The following is a 17,575-nucleotide window of genomic DNA, read 5'->3' as shown; positions in this document are numbered from 1 at the left end:
TTTACCAAGCCATTGGTTGATTTCAGGACCACCCCCATGGACAAAGACAATGCGCATACCAACACAGGAAAGAAGGACAAGATCAGCAATAACAGAGGCCTGAAGTGCCTCAGATTTCATCGCAGCTCCTCCATATTTCACTACAATAGTCTTGCCTCGAAATTTTTGAATAAATGGTAGTGCTTCAGAAAGGATTTTCACTCGGGTTGCTCCAGGGTAAGATTGAGTATCAGGTGCAATGACGGATTCCAAGGAAGTTTTGAGGCATGAGGCCTGAAAAGGGTTGCTAAGAATGTTTCGATTGGCTTTGATAGCTGGAATGGATTTCGGAAGTGAGTAAAGAGTCTCCTAACACACAACCTACAAAAATTTAGTACATCAGCATAATAATCTACAAGTGGGCTACATAATAAAAAAAAAAAATGGTACTCTTTTTGTTTTTGGTTTAGCAAGTTTTTATTTGACGCTGCTTTATAAAAAAAGTTTCTTCTTTTCATCATTATTCTCTTCTTTTTCTTGTTGAATTTTGCTTATCTTTGAATACTTATGCTCAAAATATATGATGTTTATCTTCTTCTTTTTTTTCCTTTAATAATGTTCTAATTTAGTTAAGTTACCATTATAGAAAAAAAGTAGTAGTTCTAATTTAGGTCATTTATGGTTCAGAACATTCTTTTATCTACGATGGAGACTGACCCGATTCTTAAGATTGCTGATTTTGGTCTCTCAAGGTAAAGAAAAAAAAAAATGATACAAGTTACCTTTTCAAAAAAAAAAAGAAAAATGATATTCCCTCTGTCCCAATTTCTGTGACACATTTCGAATTTCGAGATTCAAACAAGTTTATCTTTGACCGTAATTTTTTCATATATCTTTTAAATATTTTCAATTATCAATTATTAGGACTTATAGTACTTTTAATGTAGTTTACAAATATATAAATTTCATTTTAAAAAATTTGAAGATTCCATGAGCAAATTTTCGGTCAAACTTAAACTGTTTGACTCTCGAAAATCGAAATGTGTCACATAAATTGGGACAGAGGGAGTATGAATTATTAAACAGGGAATGTCAAATGCCTTGGCATCATTAACAATCTCTGTATCTTTTTATTCTTGGAACAGAATGTTAAATCCGAATGACCTTGCAGAAACAGTTTGTGGGTCCCCTTTTTACATGGCTCCAGAAATTCTAGAATTTAAAAAGTATGATGATAAGGTAAGAACTATTTACTGTACAACTATGTTACACAGATTGAACAAACTGATATGTATTCTCTTGAATAGGTTGATATGTGGAGTCTCGGTGCAATTTTTTTTGAACTACTTAATGGTTACCCTCCCTTTCGTGGTAGAACTAGTGTTCAGGTAATAGCATTTCTTTAATGCAAATTGCAAAGGCCCTTCCTCTGTTTGTTAGTTCACCGTCTTCAATTATATTTTTTTAAAATAGATACTGCGGAATATCAAGGCATCTCTACGTCTTCCTTTCTTTGAGCCGATTCTTCCTCAGTTGCACCCGGGTTGTGTTGACTTGTGCTCAAGACTATTGTCTATCGATCCAGGTTTGCAGATTTCTGTACACAATATCATTTGTATTGTCTTCCTACCTCATTAAAGTTTGATAAATCACCTTATATCTGCAGAGAAACGGATCTCTTTTAAAGAGTTTTGTGGACACGACTTTTTGAAGATAGACGAAGGGGGAGATAAGAGGTTCTGTTAGAGGTCAAAAACATCCGGATATCCCACTGAGCAGAAGTGCCCACCAGTTTAATCATCAATGTACAAATGTGGATTCTGTTTTTCAGTTATCACCTAAGTGGGATCAGCTCTTTTTTTCCTGCTGATTTACTCTAGGCTAGTCACCCGTCGATCAGTTCCGAATTCATGTAAAGGTGTCATTAGAAATCATCATCATCCCTTACGCTTCATATGTCTGTAAATTGTCATATATACAACCTGATAACAATTGTACATCCTAGTTCTCTTTTCACTGATGATTCAGTCAACTTTTACCCTTCTGATAACTAGCTTCAGTAGCATTGACTCCTAAACTACTTGCACTCTCCTGCTTCAAGCCTTTCATATTTGGCCATCAGAATTGAAGGACAAATGAATGGTTTTCTCCAAATTCTTCAAATTGATCATATCGAGCTGGGGGGATTTCTTCAGAACAACTAGTGTCGGTGTCATTTGTCTCCATAACCATCTAGTTAGGTGAATTGTATGTATCTCTTCAATAATACCCGGGTTAACTGCCAACATTTTCCTATCAACAGTCACCCAATTGTCTCCTATCTCTTTCTTGTACTCAATCTGCGCGTTTATGAGATACTCTTTCCAAGTACATTTGATAAGTAGTCTCCAATGAAAGTATGAAACTTTCTAAATCTTCTATCGCATTGTCGTACTGTTAAACTCTTGGGCGAACAAGTCCAGAAAATGTCATCAAAGTAAGTGGGACATGACAAATCTGATGAGTAGACATTATCAGATAATATCAAATTCTCGACTTCAGGTATGGGAAGATGATCAACTCCACTTGCTGCTCGAAACATTTAGTGATATGCTGGATTATGAAAGATGGAATACGCCATATAAAGTCTACAGACAAATAATTCAACTCTACTAGAGATCTCCGTAAGTGTATGAACTGATCAACATTCCATTGACAAGAGACTTAGTTAATGGAAATCCTGCATTGGCTTGAAACACTTACAAATGATAAAGACGATAGTCTATATGAAATGGAGAAAGCCAAGGAGAGTAACTTGGGCACATCAAAAATTGCTTGCACTAATTGACTGCACTCAGCTATGCTACATAGCTATTACATTTTTGCTTGATTCAATTCTTTTGTTTGTCAACTCTTATTGATCTGTAGGGTGATCTTTTTTTGAATGTTTTTATTTTATTTTTGTGTGGGCGATTTGTAATTCTTTTCCGATTATTCTGGATTGTGAACTTGATTTGATTTGTGATGTATCCAATTGTGGGTTTCTCTGCACATGCATCACTCTAAATGAAAAATATAGTTTGTTTTATGTAGATTTGGATGCTTCTAGGGGTTCATTGATTTGTTTGTAAAAATGTGCTGGTGCATTGGATTTTGAATTTTTATTAAAGAATTCTGAAATGAGATGATATTTTTTTTTATTCGGTTGATGTTAGATCTATTTATCTTCTTCATTTGGTTGTTCTCGTCTTCTGGTGGCTCTCTGATAGTGTAATTATGGACTTTGGATATGTTGCTTTTGCTTTTTCTATGGTTTCTAATCAATTAGGATTTTTTATCTTATAGTCTCCTAAGTTGCGTTTGGTTTGATATATTTGATTTTCGCTTCAATTTGTTTCTTGGGATGACCTGGTTCCGAATTAAACAAGTTCTAGGATTCGTGTGCAAGCTATGAGAGTTCATATGTCGCTAGTTCGCTGCTGTAGGAGAACGTGCAAGACCTTTCTTTTCTTTTCTTTTTGGACTTTCAAAGCTGCTAGTGACAGTGTTCTTCAATATATTTCAGATGCAGATCTTTGTTAAGACGCTCACCGGAAAGATCATCACTCTTGAGGTCGAGAGTTCTGACACCATTGATAATGTCAAAGCGAAGATTCAGGACAAGGAAGGCATTCCTCCTGATCAGCAGAGGCTGATCTTTGCTGGGAAACAGCTTGAAGATGGCCGAACGCTTGCTGACTACAACATCCAAAAGGAGTCCACCCTCCATCTTGTCCTCCACCTCCGTGGTGGAATGCAAATCTTCGTTAAAACTCTGACAGGAAAGTCTATAATCTTGAGGTCGAGAGCTCAGACACCATTGATAATGTTAAAGCTAAAATTCAAGAAAAGGAAGCATCCCCCCTGACCAGCAGAGGCTGATCTTTGCCGGAAAACAACTTGAAGATGGTAGAACTCTTGCTGACTTTTACATTCAAAAGGAGTCCACGGACTCCTTCACCTTGCCCTCCCCCTTCGTGGTGCTATGCAGTTATTTGTCAAGACACTTACTGGAAAGACTATCACCCTTGAAGTTGAAAGTTCAGATAAAATTGACAATGTGAAAGCGAAAATTCAGGATAAGGAAGGGATTCCTCCAGACCAGCAGAGACTGATCTTTTCCGGTGAGCAACTTGAGGATGGAAGGACCCTGGCCGACAACAATATTCAGAAAGAGTCGATGTTACATATTGTTCTTTGTCTGAGGGGTGGCATGCAAATATTTGTCAAGACATTGACAGGGAAGACAATTACTTTGGAGGTTGAGAGTTCAGATACTATCAACAATGTTAAAGCAAAGATCCAAGACAAGGAGGGTATTCCTCCAAACCAGCAGAGATTGATCTTTGCTGGAGAGCAACTTGAAGATGGAAGGACCTTGGCAGATTACAACATTCAGAATGAATCAACCCTGCACCTTGTTCTTCGTCTTACAGGTGGCATGCAAATTTTTGTCAAGACTTAGACTGGGATGACAATTACGTTGGAGGTTGAGAGTTCAGATACCAATGACAACGTCAAAGCAAAGATTCAAGACAAGGAGGAGGGTATTCCCCCCTGACCAGTAGCATTTGATTTTTGCTGGTAAATAACTTGAGGATGGGAGGAACCTTGCAGACTATAACATCCAGAAGGAGTTAACTCTCCATTTGGTGTTGCGTTTGAGAGGAGGGATGCAGATCTTTGTGAAGACTCTGATTGGGAGGACAATCACAATGGAGGTGGAGAGCTCTGATACTATTGACAATGTGAAAGCGAAGATACAGGACAACGAGGGATTCCACCAGATCAACAGAGGCTCATCTTTGCTGGTAAGCAGCTTGAGGATGGCCGCACCCTTGCAGACTACAATATCCACAAAGAGTCTACTCTTCATCTTGTCCTCAGGCTTCGTGGTGGAAACTTCTGAACTTCATGCGTTCTAATGCTGATTTCTTGATGGCTGTATCAACGTTTGCTTTGTTTTATTTCAAGACTTCTAGTGTTTTTGTTATAGTTTTACCTCTGTTAGAGACCTCGCGATGTGTTATATTCTGTTGTTTTTGCTTCAAACTAAATAAATAAATATTAGCTGATAAATGTGTTGGTGATCCTCACTCCTCCAGATACATTGTTAACTCAACACACACACACACGCACTCACAAACACACCCTGCTATGCAGGTACAGGGAAAAAAGAAGGCATGTTTAACAGTGATGAGTTCTACCCTTGATCTACGCAGTCTTATTTATTTTGTAATATGTTTCTTTTATTTAAAGGTGGACTTAAGCACCTTATTTTAATCGGTTCACTAAATTACTTCCAACATTTATTTTTTTAAAGAAGGGCCAGAAGAGAACACTCTCTCCATCTGTAAAGGCTATCTAGACTATAGACAAAGGAGTTCATCTGCTTTGTGAGGACTCCCGACTATCGGTGACATGACTCGTGATTGTTGCAGATTTGCTTCCACGATGGAGAAACCCATAAGTGTCCTCAATTAGTATTTACAAAATATAGTTTCATTGTACTATAAATTTGAAGAGGAGTGCTAATATGGACAACACTCAAAATGGGAACATAAGCCTTTGTTCACTACAGCAGAAGATAAATCCATGTAGTTCTGTTAACTGGTGGCTACAAGAGGCACAGAATGATGTAGAAATTTGATAGAACTATATTTTATTTAGCTCAAGTATGGATGATAAAGTAGTCAGCTCTCTATGGGAAGTTGGAATACTTGAAACTTGAAGTACAAAAACCATAAAGTGAAGAAGTTCAAAACTATATGGCACTTAAAAAAGAAGTAGGACTAGGAGGCACTGGAATTTCTACTGTCCCTTCCAGCATCAGTAGAACTTTCTTCATTGAAGGGCGAAGTGATGGTTCGTCTTGAATGCACCAGATGCTTATTTTCACCATTCTCTCGAATTGTCTTCTATCAACCTCCTCGTCCCCAACTAGTTTATCTAGCTCTCCTGCACCAAAGCAATCGTAGACCCAGTATTCAAGAATTGACTCATTTTCATCAAGGCTCATATCAACACACTTCCGCCTACAGATCAATTCCAATAGGACGACACCAAAACTGTAAACGTCTGCTTTCACTGTCACTGGCAGTTTCCGGTGCCATTCTGGTGCAACATAGCCTCTGGTCCCTCTTATCCCTGTGTAGGTTCTTGTTTGGTCTTTCTTTAAGAGCTTGGCCATTCCAAAGTCAGATATTTTTGCACAGTATTGATCATCCATGAGTATGTTCTGAGGCTTTATATCACAATGGATAATTTGTGTGTCACACTCGTCATGCAAATATAGGAGGCCCCTTGCAATATCTCGAGCAAAGCCACACCTTTCCTCCCACGTGGGCTGTTTTTCTGGTGTAAAAAGTATGTCCGCAAGTGACCCATTGGTCATGTACTCATACACCAGAAGCCTTATTGATCCCTCCAGGCAATAACCAAGGAGGCGGACGAGATTTCGGTGATGTGTCCTTCCAATGATTTTTATTTCAGTTTGGAACTCTGTTTCCCCTTCTACTAATTCTTTGTCTAGTCTCTTAACAGCTATCACTTTCTGGTCTTCTGCCAAAATTCCTTTAAATACTGTTCCAAATGCTCCCCTCCCTAACGCTTCTTTGAAACCACTGGTTGCCTGCTCTAGTTCTGCATAGGAAAATGCTCGTGGAGCAACATCCTCACATAACTGAACACTTCTACTCTCCTGGATTTTTCTGTAAGTCCAGATATGATTTCTGTGAATGAGGAATCCGGAGATGCCTAACACCAACAAAGCAAAAACAGCCAATGTAATGCCGGCAATTAGGATGTCTATCCTTAGCTTTTTGCCTTTTGTTTCTTCAATCGTCTGATAAGGCACCCCTTCGTTGGGTATGAAATTAGTGCCCACCTTGACCAATACTAAATTAGAATTACCCAAGTCTCTCCTTCCATACCTCAGAGGCAGCCTTTGCTTTCTACATTCTCTGTCTTTGAACAGAGCAGCCTCACAGTTACAATCCTGTAGACAGGCTTGTTCACAATCTTCCTTGGTCGTTCCGGCCAAAACAACATAAGTACTATCTTCCCATCCTGTGTTTTCAACTGTTCTCATGGCATAGTATTTGGAAGTGCTCTCCTTTAACCGACAGGTTTCTGCGGTGAAATTCCTTTCACAGCCTGCGCTCCAATTTCCTGGCATTACAAAATCAAATCCCGGAAGACACAAACATTTAGCTTGATCATCTATATTGGTGCAAAAACCATTAAGCCCACAAAGGCCTTTTGGATTACACCTATCATCTGTTGATGACCATATCACGGAGCTGTTCTGTTGGTTCAGAGAATGTGAATAAACTCTAAGTATACCATCAGCATCAATTTTCAGCATATAGATAATGGTCCTTTCTCTAGGGTAGCCTCCTCTGGTTAGATTTCTTAGACTATTAGTGGAATTGAGCAAGTAGAGGAGGCCGTCATCATCAAGATTCAGTGTAACATTATTCCCTACTCCATTAGTGCCTGTTGAGTAGTAAGAATATGGGGCACTATCTGGTGTATTGACAGGGTACTGAACGAGGTTCCCATCATCTTGCATTTTGAGACGGAAAATCCCTAATGAGTCATCTGCTTCCGAGGCACTCGAGAACAGCTCTTGTCTAGCTGATATATGCTGACCTGGTAAAAGGGTGTTTGTTGGATTGTCAAAACTTCGCCATATGATACTGTGATCAGAATTATAGAGCACAAAGTTGCCAGTATCCAGCATGGAAGCTGAAGCAATGACTTGACCAGAGAGATTTACGACAGTGATTTCTTGGTCTCCTACTTGTACAATGAGCCTTCCATCATTAGTTAAGAGCAAGACAGCATTGCTCGGGACAACAGGACTGTTCCTATTTGCTGTCCACACTGCTGTCTTCTTAGGCATACCGGCAATTAAGATTCCAACAGCATAGCCATTGTTTTGTTCATAAAACCCAAAGGCAAAGCGCCTGGACGGCGAAAACCATGATGAATTGGTAGTAGGTGTTAGAGAAGAGCCAAGAGTTATATTGAACTGCCTTTGTTGTGCTAGTGCTACCGCATGAAATGCAGATAATATTAATAACCATAGCAAAACAGCCATAGATTTTAGCTTTTCTTCTCTTTTTTTTTTTACTTTGATTTGTCACAAAATTGATACACAATTCAGTTTATAATAACAACTTGGAAGGATCCAAAGACTTGAGCTACTGTAGGACAAGTCAACTCATGGCATTTAAGTAAAAGACGCGTTACATAGGAGACTTGGAAATTATTCAGTCCTGTCAATTTTGAGGTACTCGTCTAAAAGACGAATAAATTATCTTTTTTAATTCATACATATATAATCAGGGGCGGAGTAATTTATCTTCGGCGGAAAATTATATCATTTATACATGGTTAAAATAATTTTTTAGATATATATAGTAGATGTTGAACTCCCTTCGTCTACTTCCTGTGTCTATTTTTTCAGATTTTGAACCGCCTTATTGAAAATTCTGGCTCCGTCACTGTATATAATAAGGATGTTTGAGGTAAGATAACTCAACCTTCTTCTTGATGTTTATGATTTTTTCATTATTTAAGCATCCTCATTTGTAATATCATCTTATAGGGTGTATTATAAACTTTGTGATGATCATAGAATACTTTGTTTTCTTTACCTCTTATTTTCGTTAGCCTAGCCCCTTTGCTTGGACTTATTCACAATAAGGATTTTTATGTTACTATCATATCATCATATATTATTAAAAGTGATAAGTTTCAAAGTGAAAAGTTGAATTACCATATTGTCTCTCTACTAAATTAAATTTCTAATCAAATAGAAATATTTTATCTACATAGTAGTAGAATTTGAAGTCCTTTAATAATTAAATTATTATTTTCTTGATAAATGAGTACATTAATATTGCTTTAAATCATTATCATGAATCTCATAACGGAAGAATTTGAAAAGTTATGATTGATAAAATAGTGTAACCGAAATTTTTCTTCTAAAATAGCTACATTTTTCCTTCTAAACAGACTATTGTTTAATATTGAAGTAAATAATTGAAGAGGTGCCACTAAAAAAATAATAATACATACAAATCTCATCTATAAAATACATATGTTTTTAAATATTTCTACCAAGTGTATTCATCCAACTTGATTTTTTTTATGAAGGGCATATATGCTCTAGTTTTTGGATGACAGGGGCATCAATGTCCCAAAAGTATGACGGAGGGTATATGCATACTATTTACGATAGTTTGAAGGTATATTTATCCTTTTTCCCATTAATAAAAAACACTACATTCACTATCTAGTAGCATAAATTTGTAAAAAAGAAAATTAAAAAAATAAATAAGTTTTAAAAATTTTACAGTTGGATATCTTTAAATTGACAGGAGTTAATGTGGACAAAGTTTTTGGTAGAAATTAATTGTGCAAATTTTGGAGCCTTTCAAGTCTTCTTACTTCTTACTTTTTGGCGAATAGGAATTGTATGCGTTGACTTAGTCTAAGTCTTTCTAACTTTTCGTGATTAAGAAATCACGTTCTATAGTGCAAAATTTTTAATTAATTTATGGTGAGAAATTTTTTTGTTTCTAATAGTGCATATTCGATTGAATTTAGTAACTTAGGTTAAAATCAATAAACCTTTTTTTTTAAATCGAATTTGGTATTGATGGAAAGAGAAAATATGCTTCAAAGTAAAATTTGCAAAGTAAAAAAAAAGTATATGAACTAAACAGTAAACATAAGGTATATTTGTTGTGGTGGAAATGATAAGTATTCTTTCATCTTTAATCAGTCTCGGATATGGAGGCGCCTTTGGTGTGGACTTGGTTTATCCTTTATTAAAATAGGACTTTCCGGCACAAATCCATATTAGTAAGTTGAAATAAAAAATAGAGGAAAAGAAAGATAAACAAATGGTATTAATGTGAAAACAAAATGAATCAAAGCTTCTTATCAAAGTATTTAAATGTTGAATTTTAACCATTTAGGTTAATCTTTTTTAGTGTCTTACACCTAATGCTTTGTTGTGATATAGGAGAAGGAAGACAGTGAAAAGGAGAAGGGAAAGTTGAATGGAAGATATGTGATGGAGAAAGTATATTGTAGGGGATTTGGGAAGGAAAAACTATTTGTTTCTTGTTTGGTTCAAAGAGGTACTCACTCCGTCCCATTTTATGTGAGATTGTTTGACTCGGCACAGAGTTTAAGAAAAAAAAAGAGTTTTAAAATTTGTGGTCTAAAATGAATGATAGAAATTTGTGTGACTAAAAATCATTTCATTAAGGGTAAAATAGATATTTTAAAGTTAAATTGTTACTTAATATAGAGATGTGACATTCTTTTTTGAACTGACTAAAAAGGAAAGTAAATCATATAAATTGAGACAGAGGAATACTAAGTAAGATAGTTTGTTACTGCTTGGGTGTTCATATGCCAGCTTGGGTGCACCTCGACTCATTTACGAAACAACTTGTTACAAACCACAACCTCAACTCATTTACGACTCATTTATGTATTCTAATAAACATAAACATGAGAACTACTCATAAGAAGACAAAGATATTGTGTTTTTAAGAAAGTTAAACAAAAAGTTGAAGTTGTGTCATATCATGCCTAATCATCCCTCCCCATTACTTATTCGATCTACTTCTACCTCGCATGTAAATGAAACCATCCATAATCGACCTCTCACACCTCCGGGCATCTCCTCTTCACATGTCCAAACCATCTCAGTCTTGCCTCTCGCATCTTGTCCTCCATTGAAGTCACTCCTACCTAGTCCCGGATATCTTCATTTCTAACAATCCTCAAACTAGTTAGATGTTCCAAACTTTCTAAAGTAGTTTGGCCTGTATCATTGTACACACCAGGAAGAATTAAGTCATCCAAAGCTGAAGAGAAAAGGATTAGTAAATATGCTCCAAGAGGGCTAAGTTCACCATCAATCCTAAGCATGTCTAGTTCTGCAGTTCCATTGAAAGTCCTATCTGAGTGGAATGTTGAAGAAAATAATGCCTTCAGGAAGAGTATATACATTCAAACATCAGTTTTCACATTTATCAGGAATTGGAAAATTTTCACAAAGTGACTGTGCTAGTAATACCCACTTGATCTTTATTCATACAAGAAAAACCATTAGGATGGGACCATTATCATACAGAATACAACAGAAAGCCAGACAAAAGTTAAGTTTCAGTCTGTCTACCAAAATTTTGTAGCAGAGTGACAACATATTGATAAGAGAGAACCATTAAGGTTCTAGAGCTTTGAGAAAGCTTATCTTGCTAAACCATTGGAAACTTAATAAAATAGTTGATCAACTCACAATAGTTTTTATCTAGCCAGTGATCATTGTTCCAGCACCTTCATCAGTGAGAATCTCAAGAAGTAAGGAATGTTGCAGCCTTCCATCGATAATACTTGCAGTCTTCACCCCTTGAGCCAAAGACCTCACACAACAATTCACCTTGGGGATCATACCACCGGCAATCTTGCCATCATCTGTCATCTTCTTCACTCCTTTTATGTCAATCTGCTTCACCAAACTCCCAGGATCATTACGGTCTTCCAGAATTCCAGCCACATCTGTCAACAAGAGTAGCTTTTCAGCTCCAAGAGCGGCTGCCAACTCACCTGCTGCTGTGTCTGCATTAATATTGTAGGATTGACCCGTCTTATCAGCTGCAACAGACGCGATCACTGGGATATGGTAATTGTCAATGAGAGGACGCAGTACACTAGGGTCCACACTAGCAATGTCACCAACAAAACCAAGTTGTTCAGAGTTGGGGGAAGGACGTGCAGTTAAAAGGTGGCCGTCAATTCCTGATAACCCCACTGCAGTTGCCCCAGCCTTGTTAATCAAGGAAACCAAATGTTTGTTGACTTTACCCACCAAGACCATTGATACAATCTCCATGGTTGAGGCATCAGTGACACGAAGGCCATTCAAAAAGTTGGGTTTGATACCCAATTTACCAAGCCATTGGTTGATTTCAGGACCACCCCCATGGACAAAGACAATGCGCATACCAACACAGGAAAGAAGGACAAGATCAGCAATAACAGAGGCCTGAAGTGCCTCAGATTTCATCGCAGCTCCTCCATATTTCACTACAATAGTCTTGCCTCGAAATTTTTGAATAAATGGTAGTGCTTCAGAAAGGATTTTCACTCGGGTTGCTCCAGGGTAAGATTGAGTATCAGGTGCAATGACGGATTCCAAGGAAGTTTTGAGGCATGAGGCCTGAAAAGGGTTGCTAAGAATGTTTCGATTGGCTTTGATAGCTGGAATGGATTTCGGAAAAATGAGACTGGAATCTGGAAAGTTGGAGACTTTGGTGACTGGGGAAGAGAGTGGGAGGGTTTTAGCAGCCAACATCCTCTATTCCTTTACTTCCTCCCCTTCTCTATTGAGTCTAAATAGCAGGGGAAGTGTAACACTACAAGTTCTTAAAGACCGTTCGTTTAATGGGGTCAATGCGTCAAAGAAACCTGCAACCAAAACAAGCCATCAGTTAGCACTTGAACCTCAAAAATATCCCACATAAGAAAAATATACTTGAAAACCAGCATATTTGAGAAAGCCCCAAAACATAATTGGGAAGAAATCAATCAAATTAGATACATAAGATACTCTAATAAAATTCAAAAAATACCAATGAAACCCTCTAGGTTCATCAATAAGAGCAAAGTTTCTTAATTGTCACAAAGTTATAAAAAGGAAAGTAACACAAACAAATTAAAGCAGAGGGAGCAAAAGTAAGCTACTAAACCAATAGATTAAAACAACTCATCTGTAATTCAAAATTCACAACAAGACTCAGCATTTACTGGCTAAATCGGTCTCTAATTGGCATTTCATCAAATAGGTAATAGCAGTAGAATCACAGCCATTTCATACAATTAAAACTGAACATATAACTTGTCAATCAGAAACTTAAACGTCATACAATAATCTGTTCAAATACATTGAAATCTGCATATCTATATTTCGCGATTAGGCGCAAATCCCTAAAAATAAATTCCAGAAGAAGAAGACATTTAAAGGGTTAATGTACCTGGAAACAGTGTGTGTCTGTGTGCGCGACCGTGAAAGAGAGGAGGTGGCTGTCTAGAAACGGGAGCTCAATTTTCTCTTCTCCGATAGACAGATTCTAAAAAAAAATCTGTTGTTTATATCATTTGTGTTTAGTAGTAGTAGTAGGTGGTGCCTAAATTATTAGACAAAGTAAAAGAAGAGGTAAATGAGATTCATGTGGGAAAAATATATACAAAATGGTCCTTCATGTTTAAAGGTTGTCCAAGGAGGTTCGGGTGAACACTCTGAGATGTTATGATGGGTTTGATTTATTTTTATTTGAATGTAAATTAAAATAAACACATTATTCAAAATTTTAAATTATAAATGGTCTTGAAATAAAAATTTAGAATTGTCTTGAACTCTTGCTTGGTTATTGATCTTGAAATAAATTATCATGAAATAAAATAATGAAATGATAAAAATAATTTGAGGTCCCTCAAATCTTTTTTTCACGGTAAATTGTATTTTTATAAATAAATAATTGCTTCTTAGAAATCATGTAAGTAAAAGTTATTTTTAATACAATAAATCAAATCCTTAGTACCCAGATAACTAAACCCATCATAACTAATAACATAACTTGTCTTCAATTCAAACGAAACCTAAAAGCCTGGGCTAATTAAGTCTGAACCAAATCTAAAAGGGATCTCACTAACAATTACTAGAATCATCTATTCTTCAGAATTTTTAAACTTGTCGATGGGTAAGTGTTTGATCCTTCAATGGTAATGTTATCTTAGAAGATGCGACATAGATATAATAACATTTTTGAAAAATTTGTACAACTAGTGTCGGTGTCATTTGTCATTTTTTGTGTATGATCAGTGAAAGGAGTTTCGAAGTACTATAAGTCAGTTGCCTGGACAAAAGTATTTTGTTATGCATTAGCATGTCTTAAGGATGTTGGTGCTATCTTATGAGTTATGTGAATCAAAGTTTCTTATCAAAGTAGTTAAAATGTTGAATTCTTGGTGATATACATTTTAACCATTTAGTTTAATCTTCATTTCTTACACCTTATGCATTGTTGTGAAATAGGGAAGGAAGACGGGAAAAGAGAAGGGATAGTTGAATGGAAGATATGTAATGGAGAAAGTAATTTAAAGAAGGGGATTTGGGAAAGACGTAAAAGAGAATTTTTTTTGTTTCTTGTCTGGTTAAAAGAAGTAAACAAGATAGTAGGAAAGGAGATCATTCTCTTTTTAGAAAACGTGGGGGAAGTTATGAGTTAAGAGTATTACATTGCTCTTCTTTCAAACTCTTGGTTTGAGAGTGGTGTCCATGCCAGTTTGGGTGCACCTCAACTCATCTACCAAACAGCTTGTTACAACCCACAAATGCATCCAAGCATGTTTCTTATCTACAAGTGTCGAGCTCATCGAATTTTGGGCCTGAAAGCAGTTTTTGGCTTCATTTCTTTCCAAATTGCAATAGTGGGCATATTTGTTGAAACAATAGTTCACAAGAATGACAAAAGAAGGTAACTCTTGAGCATTCACCTACCTCTACTGCCCAAGCTATCTATACCATAACTGATTATGTTTTTTCAAGCTTATTGTCCTCAAGACTCGAACGAATGAGCTACTAACCTAATATATGTAATTCAAAATCCACAACAAAACTTAGCATATACTGTCTAAATAGGTCTCTAATTGGCATTTCATCAAACAGGTAATAGCAGTAGAATCAGAGACATTTCATACAATTAAAACTGAACATATAACTGCCAACAACATACAATAATCAGTTCAAATACATTGAAATCCGCATACCTTTATTTAACGATTAGGCGCAAATCCCTAAAAATAAATTTCCGAAGAAGAAGACAATTATAGGGTTAATGTACCTGGAAACAGTGTGTGTGCGGCGGTGAGAGAGAGAGAGGAGGCGGCCGGGAGCTCAATTTTCTCTTCTCCGATAGACAGATTCTACCGCTGTTTATACTATTCGTAGTAGTTGGTGGTGCATAAAATTATTAGAAAAAGTAAAGGAAGAGATAAATGAGAATCATGTGGGAAATACAAAATAGTCCTTCATGTTTAAAGGTTGTTCAATATTTTTCTATTTTATACTAATATCTACTAAACAAAAAATATGGCATATATAGCAAATGAGAAATAATAATGTGATAAATGACTACGAATAAACACCAAATCTCCACCTAACTGATGACTCCCAAGAGATAAATTTCACGACTAGTACATTTTAATGAACTTTGACTATAAGCGGGCAATCACTATCTAGAAAATATATGTATAAGATCCAAGCTAGTTTTGTTTCTTCATCGACCACCAAGGTACACAAATAATATGAGAAAATGGTAAATTAACTTTTTGTCATTCGTCTCTCTCTCCTGAATCTCGCTCGTCACTCTTTGGCTCGCCTCTCTCGCTTTATACAAACACAAATATATAAATTATGTTTGTATAAAGCGAGAGAGAACTGTATATACAAATATAAATATATATTTGTTCGTCCTACACACTTATTTAACGTTTGGCCATAGATTTCCCAAATAATATTTGGGGGGAAATTTGGCAAATAGTGTTTGTCCATACAATTTGTCATTATTTGGCAAATATCCCAAATTTCCAAATACTAGTATTTGGGTCAAATCTCATTATTTGGGATCTTTTGAAAATTAAAATTTTATACCAAACTTTTATCTTTTACAAAAACACCCTCTATAGTAGTTGTTTGCGTTGTATTACATAATTTTTTACGTGAACACCAAAGTAGTGATGAAATATTCAATGAATATGAAAGTGATGATATGGTTGTTGATGAAAATGATGAACAATCGACTAAAGGTAACAAAGTCATGTGCTTTGTCTACTTCACGATATATGGAATGATGCTTGCTGCACTCACTCCAAACTACCGCATTGCTCTAGCGGCATGGACACTACTTGTTATTTGTTGCAACAAAGATCCAATTGACTTGTAATACAAGCTTATGGTTAGTTTTGATAGTTTTTAAAACTTATGGGTTTAAATCATATTTTTCTAAAAAGTGACATACATTTCACAATACTATGGCCAAACACATGGTGAAATTTCACTCAAATAATATTTGCCAAGAATATTTGGAAATCTATGACCAAATGCTAGCTAATTATACAAATATAAATCCTCCCCCTGCCCGGTTCTCTTTTGTCTCTCTCTTTCTCGCTTTATACAAACACAAATTAAACAAAATACAATGTATAATTTGTGTTTGTATAAAGTGAGAGAGAGATTTGGTATACAAATATAAATATTTTAACTCGATTCAATTGTACACAAATTCAAATTTTATACAAATATACAAACACAATCATTGATACATATACATAATAGTTACATATATACAATTATCTAACTGATATACATATACAATCGCTGCGATTTTATACAAATCAAATATCGCAAATAACAAAACTGTAGTTATAGAGCTCTAATATAATTTTATGTTCGCTATTCCTAAAATTTGCTCTTTTATATATGTATATGTATGTATATATTTGTGCACTTCGCAGTTCGCCCGATTAGCTTTCTCTAAGATGAGGATCCTATTGGCCCAGCCCATGTTTTAAATAAACTAAGCCCATTAATTTTAGCCCAATGTTGATCAAGGAAATCTTGTTAACCATGATCACCAAACAAAGCATGTTAATCATGATTAAGTGGTAAATGTCTATATTCAAAATACATTTTTTTTTTGTATTTATTGATTTAATGGAAACATCCAAGTTCTTGTTAAATTAATTTTATTTAGACCTTTAAATTTTAATATGACAACTGTTGCTCAGTTGTACATGAGAAAATGACAATTACAATGAAGAGGAGTCGGATCTTCGTAACACACCTCATGAATGCTAAATAAATGTTAGGGAATAGACATTAGTATTAAGGGTGTGTTCGGTACAGAGAAAAATATTTTATAATTTTCTCATGTTTAATTAGTAAAAAGAAATTAAAAATACTTTCTCCATTTGTTGTTTATTTTCTTGCAACCATACTTCGAATACTCCTCTTTTGAGTCGAGGGATTATCAATCGAAAACATTCTTTCTGCTCCACAAAGGCAAGGCTAAGATTGTGTATATATCTCAATTCCAACTCGTGAACTACACAAGATTTATTTTTGTTATTGCTGTTATTTTTCCAAGTAAAAATAAGAAATTATTTCAAGTGTGTATTTCACACCTATAACCGCCTTCTAACACACTCAGATCCCATAGCCGCTGTCCCCACTACTCCATACCCTTAGGCGATCTATTTATTTTCGAGAAAAATATGTTTCTTCGTAGCAAAAACACCATAATATATCACTAGATTGCAAGCTAACAACCCACTTAGAAATTAGAATGATAATCAAGAAATACAATCTCATTAACTCAATATTTCCCAAAACTAACTTCACTATATTTACATTGTAATATTTCAATAACCTCCAAATCTAACTAATTCCCATGAAATTTAATGTTCCAAAATTTATACTACAAAATTT

The 17,575-nt window shown here is 35.7% G+C and overlaps 3 protein-coding genes and 1 pseudogene across 25 annotated transcripts in view; 2 read left to right on the top strand and 2 right to left on the bottom strand.

Moving 5' to 3' along the window:
* LOC125852304 (serine/threonine-protein kinase ATG1t) overlaps positions 1-2,625 on the top strand; it is a 10,230-nt gene extending 7,605 nt beyond the window's left edge. For 2 of the 22 annotated variants that reach the window (XM_049532050.1, XM_049532049.1), the window contains exons 4-8: positions 667-731; positions 1,125-1,218; positions 1,287-1,367; positions 1,453-1,564; positions 1,646-2,625. In XM_049532050.1, the coding sequence (XP_049388007.1) occupies positions 667-731; positions 1,125-1,218; positions 1,287-1,367; positions 1,453-1,564; positions 1,646-1,725 (432 nt within the window). In that variant the 3' untranslated portion in view covers positions 1,726-2,625. The remainder of the gene's footprint in view (positions 1-666; positions 732-1,124; positions 1,219-1,286; positions 1,368-1,452; positions 1,565-1,645) is intronic. The other 20 variants (XM_049532046.1, XM_049532045.1, XM_049532042.1 and 17 more) reach the window with 16 other exon arrangements.
* Positions 2,514-5,083, top strand: LOC125852302 (polyubiquitin-like; annotated as a pseudogene).
* Positions 5,084-5,631: 548 nt separating this feature from the next.
* On the bottom strand, positions 5,632-8,147 carry LOC125852301 (G-type lectin S-receptor-like serine/threonine-protein kinase LECRK3). Its single transcript, XM_049532030.1, has one exon. It carries the CDS (start codon positions 8,099-8,101, stop codon positions 5,762-5,764), a length of 2,340 nt encoding a protein of 779 aa, XP_049387987.1. The 5' UTR covers positions 8,102-8,147; the 3' UTR covers positions 5,632-5,761.
* A 2,959-nt stretch (positions 8,148-11,106) lies between these two features.
* LOC125852303 (acetylglutamate kinase, chloroplastic) lies at positions 11,107-15,083 on the bottom strand. Of its 2 annotated transcripts, XM_049532032.1 has the most exons (3): positions 14,931-14,992; positions 13,062-13,157; positions 11,107-12,495 (listed from the first exon to the last, which is right to left on the bottom strand). In XM_049532032.1, the coding sequence occupies exon 3, from the start codon at positions 12,380-12,382 to the stop codon at positions 11,339-11,341; it is 1,044 nt and encodes a 347-aa protein (XP_049387989.1). In that variant the 5' UTR covers positions 12,383-12,495; positions 13,062-13,157; positions 14,931-14,992; the 3' UTR covers positions 11,107-11,338. The 2 variants fall into 2 exon arrangements, with proteins under 2 accessions (XP_049387989.1, XP_049387988.1); XM_049532031.1 differs by lacking the exon at positions 13,062-13,157 and having other exon boundaries at positions 14,931-15,083.
* Between the last annotated feature and the right edge of the window lie 2,492 nt (positions 15,084-17,575).

Source organism: Solanum stenotomum, unplaced genomic scaffold, assembly GCF_019186545.1.
Source record: "Solanum stenotomum isolate F172 unplaced genomic scaffold, ASM1918654v1 scaffold3345, whole genome shotgun sequence".
Classification (NCBI taxonomy): domain Eukaryota; kingdom Viridiplantae; phylum Streptophyta; class Magnoliopsida; order Solanales; family Solanaceae; genus Solanum; species Solanum stenotomum.
The sequence above is the reverse complement of the archived record's forward strand: the minus strand, read 5'-3'. Positions and strand labels throughout refer to the sequence as shown.